The sequence below is a fragment of the Triplophysa rosa genome, linkage group LG21 (genome assembly GCF_024868665.1).
Source record: "Triplophysa rosa linkage group LG21, Trosa_1v2, whole genome shotgun sequence".
In the NCBI taxonomy this organism is placed as follows: domain Eukaryota; kingdom Metazoa; phylum Chordata; class Actinopteri; order Cypriniformes; family Nemacheilidae; genus Triplophysa; species Triplophysa rosa.
The window spans coordinates 16,932,061-16,941,703 of NC_079910.1; the positions used below are offsets into that span (position 1 = coordinate 16,932,061).

Consider the following 9,643-nt stretch of genomic DNA (forward strand, 5'->3'; position numbering starts at 1 on the left):
GGAGACTCCGGCTTGGCGGTGGTCCTGCAGAGACGCTCCTCACATGCTGCCCTGCAATGCTGTGATGCGCCCATCTCCTCTGTCCCCGGAGTCTTCACTGTATGGCCCCCCCACAATTTTTTTCCAGGGTAAATTAGAGTCCTTACATGATCAATAGACCCAGACTTGGCAAACATAGAGCACACAGTTTCTGGTGTAGAAATGTCCTCTGCCTCGCCCACCATGAAGGGCGAGTTGCACAAGAGTAGCACATAAATTCCACCAGTGGGAGGTTGTTAATGCCAGACGGAAGGAGTCCGTCCTCTCTGTTCATCCAGTCCATTTAAAAAACAAAACTTTAGCATAATATCGTCCCATGGTACCTGAAAACTTAAGTCAAAAAAGTCCATGACAATCCTCAATGGGGCAGCCATCCTGATTCAGGAGGTACAGACAAGCTGCTAGATCCATTGTGTGGGTTGGTTATTCTGTAACGTTATTGTCCCAAAACATGAAACTGAGAGCAGGATCCAAGTGCAGCTAAAGTGTTTAATAAAGTAAACGTGAACAATAATCAATGACGTGAACAATAATCAATGACGTGACCCAATAACCAGAAAACAATGACTAGGCAACACATTACGTACATTCAATAACCAACCCTAGACACATGAAACACCGTGGTATAAGGGTGCTGGTCATATAATTAGAATATCATCAAAAAGTTGATTTATTTCACTAATTCCATTCAAAAAGTGAAACTTGTATATTATATTCATTCATTACACACAGACTGATATATTTCAAATGTTTATTTCTTTTAATTTGATGATTATAACTGACAACTAATGAAAATCCCAAATTCAGTATCTCAGAAAATTAGAATATTACTTAAGACCAATACAAAGAAAGGATTTTTAGAAATCTTGGCCAACTGAAAAGTATGAACATGAAAAGTATGAGCATGTACAGCACTCAATACTTAGTTGGGGCTCCTTTTGCCTGAATTACTGCAGCAATGCGGCGTGGCATGGAGTCGATCAGTCTGTGGCACTGCTCAGGTGTTATGAGAGTCCAGGTTGCTCTGATAGTGGCCTTCAGCTCTTCTGCATTGTTGGGTCTGGCATATCGCATCTTCCACTTCACAATACCCCATGGATTTTCTATGGGGTTAAGGTCAGGCGAGTTTGCTGGCCAATTAAGAACAGGGATACCATGGTCCTTAAACCAGGTACTGGTAGCTTTGGCACTGTGTGCAGGTGCCAAGTCCTGTTGGAAAATGAAATCTGCATCTCCATAAAGTTGGTCAGCAGCAGGAAGCATCAGAAGCGTCTCGCCTGGGCTAAAGACAAAAAGGACTGGACTGCTGCTGAGTTGTCCAAAGTTATGTTCTCTGATGAAAGTAAATTTTGCATTTCATTTCCTTTGGAAATCAGGGTCCCAGAGTCTGGAGGAAAAGAGGAGAGGCACAGAATCCACGTTGCTTGAGGTCCAGTGTAAAGTTTCCACAGTCAGTGATGGTTTGGGGAGCCATGTCATCTGCTGGTGTTGGTCCACTGTGTTTTCTGAGGTACAAGGTCAACGCAGCCGTATACCAGGAAGTTTTAGAGCACTTCATGCTTCCTGCTGCTGACCAACTATATGGTGATGCAGATTTCATTTTCCAACAGGACTTGGCACCTGCACACAGTGCCAAAGCTACCAGTACCTGGTTTAAGGACCATGGTATCCCTGTTCTTAATTGGCCAGCAAACTCGCCTGACCTTAACCCCACAGAAAATCTATGGGGTATTGTGAAGAGGAAGATGCGATATGCCAGACCCAACAATGCAGAAGAGCTGAAGGCCACTATCAGAGCAACCTGGACTCTCATAACACCTGAACAGTGCCACAGACTGATCAACTACATGCCACGCCGCACGACAACCTGAGGTGGTGCTCTATTACCCTGAAGTAGAATGAGTCTGTGGAAACAGAGAGTTTCCTTTTAAAATCTGTCTAAACTTGTAAAAAAATATGTTTAAGAGACATTTCAGGGGCTTATAAGTAAAAAAAACTCTCCTTTATACTGTCCTGATATTGCATGTGGGACATTATGAGGTGGTGCTTTATCACCCTGAAGTAGAATGACTCTGTGGAAACAGGGATTTGCTTTTAACATACAGTATGTCTAATAGTATTTATAGACAGACGGCATACAAGAGATATTTTACAGCAACTGGACAGCAAGACTTTAGCAACCACCAGAATAGTTAGCAACAGTTTACAAATCACCCATAACTCCATAGCAACAGGTAATAACAATTTAGCAAACACCTAAAATACACAAACTGGTGATTGAAAGAGAAACCGCGTTCGCCGGAAGAACGCTTTTCTTTTGAAATCACAATCTCACGCTTTTACCGTAATGAATAGTATTTGCGCGCACAACAAAACCGCGTGAGGGCTGACTTGACCGTCGTTTTCAAAGGCTGGCCTGACCGCAGTGATCCCGCATGGTGCCGGAAAACTTTAAGCCCTGTGTACAGTCAGCCAATCATAATCACAGAAAAACAAAACCTGACAGGGTGAAATAAGACCTGCTCACACTGTCTGGGTTTATTTTCTGATAATGACTATACATTATCCTGTAATTATCACTGTGTGTATGTTTATGAACGGCCTTTGAGCTTCTAAGAAAAGACTTAGTCCAGACGTTACAGGAGACATTGTGTATTTCTGACATACTTTAATGCGTGTGTCCTAAGCTTATAATAGAGTGTGAATGACACTGAAGTGTAATGTAGCTAAATTTATTAGAGGTAGTTTGTACAGCGATTCATACACAGATACAGTTTATTGAATGACATGTTAATCTATATCTGTCTTTTACATGTGTGTTCTTTTAGCTTCGCCATGGAGATTGGTTTGGGGGTAAAGCGGTCGGATTGGTCATTGTAGACGTGTTTGGATTGAAGGCACAAGTCTACGTTACACACGTAAGTTTGCAAACACCTAAAATTAATAAATGTAGCTCAAGAAGGGTATTTTTAACTTTGTGGAATGAAAATCAGAACATGATGACATCACTGCTCTCCTTATAGACCACATCAAAAGATGTAAACTGGTCCAGAAGCACTTCCGGTTTCAGTTGTTATTTATTTAATAATATATATATATTTAAATCTTACATACATACATATATATACATACATATATATATATATATATAATTAAATCTTAAAGATGTTTGTTTAACATTTTGATTCAGTTATAAATGTTCTGTTGGTTGTATTTTGTGCAAACCTTTGTGTAATATTTAAAGACTGAAACAGGAAGTTCTTTTGGACCAGCGTTGGATCAGCATTGTTTACGTCTTCAGAAGTGGTCAAATTTTTTTACTGCTAATAACCCAAAGGCGTATTATGCTGGGCTCACACCAAACGCGAATTAAGCGATTTGCACGAGTAAATTACATACAAAGTCAGCGCAATGACGCGAATAGACGCAAACTCGTTGCAGGCGATGCGAATGACGCGAATCGGGCGATGCGAATGACGCGAATCGGGCGGCGCGATTGACGCACGTTCACATTTATGCTGGGTTCACACCAAACGCGAACAATCGTGTTCCACACTCTTTATTAAGCCATCCCATTACAACGATCCCATTCATTTCAATGGAGAGCTGGCGACTTCCGGTGACACCAGCAGTCGCAACCGTTGGCGACACCAGCAGTCGCAACCGTTGGCGACACCAGCAGTCGCAACCGTTGGCGACTGGATGGGCGTGTCTAGCGACGTGACAAAGTTGAGAAATCTTCAACTTCATGCAAATGAAGAGCTACTTTCAGAAGCGACAGCCAATAGGAAGATGGAAGAGCTAACTGATCAGTGGATGTTGTCACTCAGGCAAACCACTAGTGGGAACGCCCACTGGCGACTTGCAGCGACAAAGTCGCTTATAATCTGAACGCAGCTTTACTCGCGGGAAAAGTTCGTTATTTTCGCATGAGTGACGTGAATTGACAAATATTTTCAACCTTCGCGGAAGACGATTTTCCCGCGCGTTCACGGCAATCACGCCGCCCGATTCGCACCGCCTGCCGCAAGTTCGCGTCTGTATGCGTCTTTGCATTGACTTTGTATGTAATTTACTCGCGCAATTCACGTTTGGTGTGAACCCAGTGTTAAACTCAAGCGAGAAATTTGTGCGAAGAGCTCATTGACACCTACTGTTTGACGGGTCTGGACGCGTGAAGACACTCCCTGTCGCTTGATTCTCATCACTCACGCGAATATAATGAATTTTTCTCACGAGTAATAAAGAGCGTTGAAGGCGATTGTTCGCGTTTGGTGTGAACACAGCATTAATGCTGTTCGTGCATGTTTTTTTACATCCTGTTTGGGTTTATTCCCATGTGTAACTAAAGATGATGCGCTTTGTTACAGAAGAGTAACCATACTCTTTTCCTCTCAGTTGCATGCAGAGTACTCCAGGGCGCAAGATGAATACCTGCCTCACAGAATAGTGCAGTCGTGGGAACTACTGCAGTTTGTGCGGTAAGAGAGAACTACTGCAATTTGTGCGGTTTCATTTAGCATGCAAAAAAGGTCAAAAAAGAGAAAAGTGAGGTGATATACTGTAACAGTAGCGTCATATTCACTATTGTAAATGTCTGTTAGACACACATCCTGTGGAGCAGATGTGGTGATTCTGGGAGGGGATTTGAACATGCACCCTCAGGATCTTGGGAATCGCCTCATCAGAGCTCACACTGGACTCAGAGACTGCTATACTGAAACGGACACATTTGATGTGAGTTCACGTCATTTAGCATGCACATTCGGTTTGATGTACATCCTGTTGTACAGTTTACAGTAAATAAGAATGGTCTTACTGTGTTCGGCAGGGATGTGAAGATGGCCACACACTGATAGCAGTTAACCACTTTACAAAAAAGCAAGATCTCATTCCTTTTGAGAAAGGCATCAGGATTGACTACATTCTCATGAAGGTAAAACAATCGAAATTACACATTTATTTTATTATCAAAAACAACAGATGGTTCTAAAGATTTATTTTAAAGGAACAGTACACCCAAAATGACCGAATCATTGACAACCATAGGAAAAATTGCTTTATAAATTACTTTGTTCTGTTGAACAGAAAATAAGATATTTTGAAGAATGTAGGAAAGCAAACAGTTCTGGGGCACAATTGACTACCGTTATTTTTCCTACTATGGTAGTCAATGGTGGCCAAGAACTGTTTGGTTACAAGCAGTCGTCCAAATATCTTTATCTGTGTTTAACCAAACAAAGACATTTATAGAGATTTGGAACAACTAGAGAAAGAGTAAATTTAGGCAGAATTTAGATTTTTGGATGAACCGTCACTTTAACACAAAACTATTCAAATTCAAATACACACGCAAAATAACAGTGTGTAAATACAGTAATTATTCTTTAAATACCATGCAAATGCAGGTCTGTTTAAGGAATTAAATAAATCAATGTGTTGGTTTGAAATCAGCTCATCGTGAATAGAACAAACACATTTCAGATTCCCTGAAACAAATCTCATAAGGTTACTGTTCATTTTCTCGTGCAGGGCTCCAAGAAAGTAAGCATGAAATGTGAGTCCCTGTCCACAACCAAAGGTTCAGTGGCTGGTAAACCCTTTCCATATTCTGACCACGAGGCTCTGACAGCTGAACTCACACTTCTGCAGTCTGAAGAGAGCAGACAGCATGGACAGAGGAACATCAGCGACTCACATACTGGTATGACTTCAGAAAACATCTTCATCCCAGTCACACAAGAAGCATTGATGGAGGTTCTCATTATGTTTTCACCTTGTTTTGGAGAATTCCTATAGACTTTCAGATATTGGAATGATGCCATCACATTTTTGAGCAACACAGTAGAAGCAGACAAAAGGAATATATTCGAAGATATTTATCACTGTAAACAGAGTCTAAAATAGGAACACACAGACAGACACTTTGGTGGTGCACGGATACAGTAAATGTCAAAAGAGTGAATGTGTGTGAGTTGATCAGTTTATGAAAGTGGGGGAGTTACTTCAGCCCTATAAATAGGAATGCAGGAATACAGGATTACTGAGCAACTCAAAGAATACCAGATATGTTTCAAGAGTTATGTACATCTGTACAGTAATTGCAGGTTATGAGCAGCTTGATAGATTACAGAAAAATGTGATAACACAACCACAAAATTAGCCATGAGTCTAGATATTTGTTCATATATCGCCATACACTTTTTTTGCATTAATCTATCATTTATTATCATTACAGGGAAATTCACCCCAAAAATGAAAATTCTGTCATCATTTACTCACCCTCTTGTCATTTCAAACATGTTTGACTTTCTTTCTTCTGCATAATACAAAACAAGATATTTTGAAGAACAGCATCGGCACCTATTCACTTCTATTGTATGGACACAAAACCAATGCAAGTCAATGGGTACCGGTTAACAACATTCTTCAAAATATCTTCTTGTGTGTTCTGCTGAAGAAAGAAAGAGGTTGCGTAAATGATGGCAGAATTAAAATTTTTGGCTGAACTATCACTTTAAAACCATACAATTACATGGTTTATACATATAAACATTTACACAGACTGTAGACCGTTTCATCAGACACGTGCGCGCCTGACCCCCAGTTAACTTCCGATTAGTGTTTGGCTAGTGTCTAATAATATAACTATTTATATTTAATTTATGTTAATATTCATTTGTATTATTATATTACTGTACTGTTTTAAATACACGATTAGTTTAATTTTGTTGTATGTTCATTTTATTAAATAAACAATTTGTTACATGGGTCCTGTAGTCAAAATATTGGAGAGACAAGTTTTGCCAAGTACCGGTTCTTTTTTCGGTTTCTTTTGATTGTTATCAGAAATAATCTACAGGCACTCTATTGTTTGTGAATGCATACCAGTAGTTCAGTTGAGGGTCACAAAAGTGCGCATGCAGAGTAAAGTTTGTTTATGTTGTTAAGATAAGACAGTCTAAGACTACATGATGTGCAAACAGCATTTAACAACCAGTAATATTCTGACCGCACTTTAAAGTGTATGAATGTCATTGTGCTATATACTGTAACAACACATTTAAGACACATTGCATTTGTGCATCTAACCATATTATTGTGCATTGATTCATTATCCCGTTTTATTCACAGCGGTGTCAGAGCAGATGGACGTGGTCGCAGAAGCGCAAGCAGTGGTTAAAGAAGGCCTGTGTCACACAGAGACCCTGCAGGCCAGAGCTCTGCATCTGATGGGCGGAGCTCTTCTGCTTCTCCTGCTCCCTCTGCTCATGATCCTCCTGCCCTGCTTATGTTCATGCAGCCACTTCTCCTTCACCACCACAGGCCTTCTGTTAGCCGCGGGGGCCGTCCTCCTGCTGTCCGGATTGCTTTTATATCTTCTATTCACCACACACATCAAAGTCCTGAAAGAGACAGAAGACCAGATGAAACTGACCTCAGATGACCTCCAGTCTAAACTGGCCGGAAGCAGAGCGTCAGGGTTTTCATCCTCCGACGGTTCTCCAGAGTCATCGAGTCCATTTAAACGGGAGGAGTGAGTTGGAGATTTTAAGTTGCTGTTCCTCAGTGTTAAAAAATAGCTAGAATTTAACTTGAAACGCTGACCCGAGATCAGTGCTGCGAGGCTGTACCTACCTCAACACAGGAGGAGCTGTTCTGTTCGGTTGTGATGAACTGAATATCTTGACAGATTCGGTGGAAAATCTTGTTTGTTTTTGTGAATCTTCGCAAAAATTCTATTTTAGTGTGACTTCTGCGTTCCATTTTTTATCGGTTTGTTGTTACGTAGGTAGATGAAGATTAAAGGCATTTCACGTTTTTGCATTTTAAACCGTTTGCCTGGCCAGTTCATTTAATCATTGTCATGAATAAAGCACCCATACTCTGATACATGGTCTTGAGTCTCTCTCTCTCTCTCTCTCGCTCTCTCTCTCTCTCTCTGTCTCTCTCTCTCTCTCTCTCTCCACAAGGTAGCGCTCCTGCACAATCCAGTGATTCCTGATGAATTTTTGCATAATGAAGCGAACCATCTGGTTTGTAAAGCAGAACAGCAAACCACAAAAAAAAACTTTCAGGCATCAGATGTTTGTTTTGGTTACCAACCTCCAGTATATTTAACCTGCCTGCTTCCAATGAAATTCCATATGGATTCAAATGAAGAGTCAAACAAAGATTCTCGTTTTTAATTGTAGTCGTGTTTTCTTTTAACATTCCAGACAGTGTGCCTTTTATGTGTAAAAAGCTAATACGTTTTCAATCCGTGTGGTTTTTATTGTTAAACAATCAATAGTAACACAACACTTTGCTTACCGGGTGTAAAAAATACAAATATGTATAAGCTTGTGTCTCTATTGGATATATTACTACAAACTCCTTAAATAATGGTTTATTCTACATATTTGAAATACACTATACAGTGTAAATGTTCATAGCGTGCATTATAATTCTGGATTTAAAAGTGTTGGTTCATGCAAGATATATCAGTAAGGTGTGATAGCAGACACTGGGCTGGAGAGTATCCACATTGGAGAGTATGGTCATCAGGAATAGATACAGTATTTATTTAGCATCTGCTTAACGAATGCATTTACATGTAATACAGTACTGTTACAATTCAAGGACTATGACAAAAACTGTAAGCATGTTGGTATTTAGGGTCACTTACTCATGGTTATTTTTTCACATTGTATAAAGGTAAACTCATCAAAACTGGAATGTCACGAATGTAACAATACGGTGACTAAAAAATTTAACAACAAATCAAGCAAGTTATATTTTTGCATTCACAATGTTGTCACCACTTGCCTATAGAATTTGCAAAAATGTTGTGGCATATGCCAATCAGTTTTTACCTTGAGATGCATCGAGGATTCATTTAGCAGATCACTTTTTGCAGTCATTTTCAAGTCCGGCATGCAAGTTATGCATTCTAAATAAATAATTAAAAAATATATGATTTTACAAATTTAAATATTTAAAATATATTCTAATGAAAGAAGAATCATATTTGGACATTACAATTTTTTTTACAAAAAATAATTGAAAACACTTCAGTTACACTTTCCCAAAAAGACCGTATTATACTTGGTATTTACTATGGTAAAATGTTAAATTGAAGGTTCCAAACACGGTTTCAGCAGCATCAACAAACGAACGTCAACTGAACTTCAGGTAGACCTCTGTCAAGAATCAATAACTGCTGAGTAGTTTTAATTTAATTTAATACAATTAGTTTACAATAAAATATTTATATAAATGAATATAAAAATAAATTAAATAAAAAAATGTTATATTACTGACTAGGCACTAGCCAGACAGAAGACAAAACAAACACAGACCGGAAGATAACTTCGGTTCAGTCGCGTACTTCCGATAAAACCGTCGATTACGTTACTACAGCATTTTATGTTGTTCAGGTTAAAAAGTTAAGATCTCGAGAATCATTTCAGTTAATTGACCCTAAACATCTGAATGGTAGTGTAGACCTCCCTGACCGCTTTTTACTTTTCTGTGTATGCTTTGCTTTCATTTACTTTCATTTGGCTTCTGCACTACAAATTCAACTTTTACACGCGGTTGCTATGAAACGCAGCTAACAGAC

The 9,643-nt window shown here is 39.4% G+C and overlaps 1 protein-coding gene across 2 annotated transcripts in view; it reads left to right on the forward strand.

Annotated features, from left to right (window-relative positions):
• Positions 1–8,923, forward strand: part of smpd2a (sphingomyelin phosphodiesterase 2a) — a 20,022-nt gene extending 11,099 nt beyond the window's left edge. Inside the window, exons 6-12 of one of the 2 annotated variants that reach the window (XM_057319164.1) lie at positions 2,868–2,957; positions 4,438–4,520; positions 4,644–4,776; positions 4,871–4,975; positions 5,572–5,743; positions 7,174–7,576; positions 8,013–8,923. In XM_057319164.1, the coding sequence (XP_057175147.1) occupies positions 2,868–2,957; positions 4,438–4,520; positions 4,644–4,776; positions 4,871–4,975; positions 5,572–5,743; positions 7,174–7,576; positions 8,013–8,016 (990 nt within the window). In that variant the 3' untranslated portion in view covers positions 8,017–8,923. Of the gene's footprint in view, positions 1–2,867; positions 2,958–4,437; positions 4,521–4,643; positions 4,777–4,870; positions 4,976–5,571; positions 5,744–7,173; positions 7,931–8,012 lie in introns of those variants that run through there. The other variant, XM_057319163.1, reaches the window with a different exon arrangement.
• The last annotated feature ends 720 nt before the right edge of the window (positions 8,924–9,643 follow it).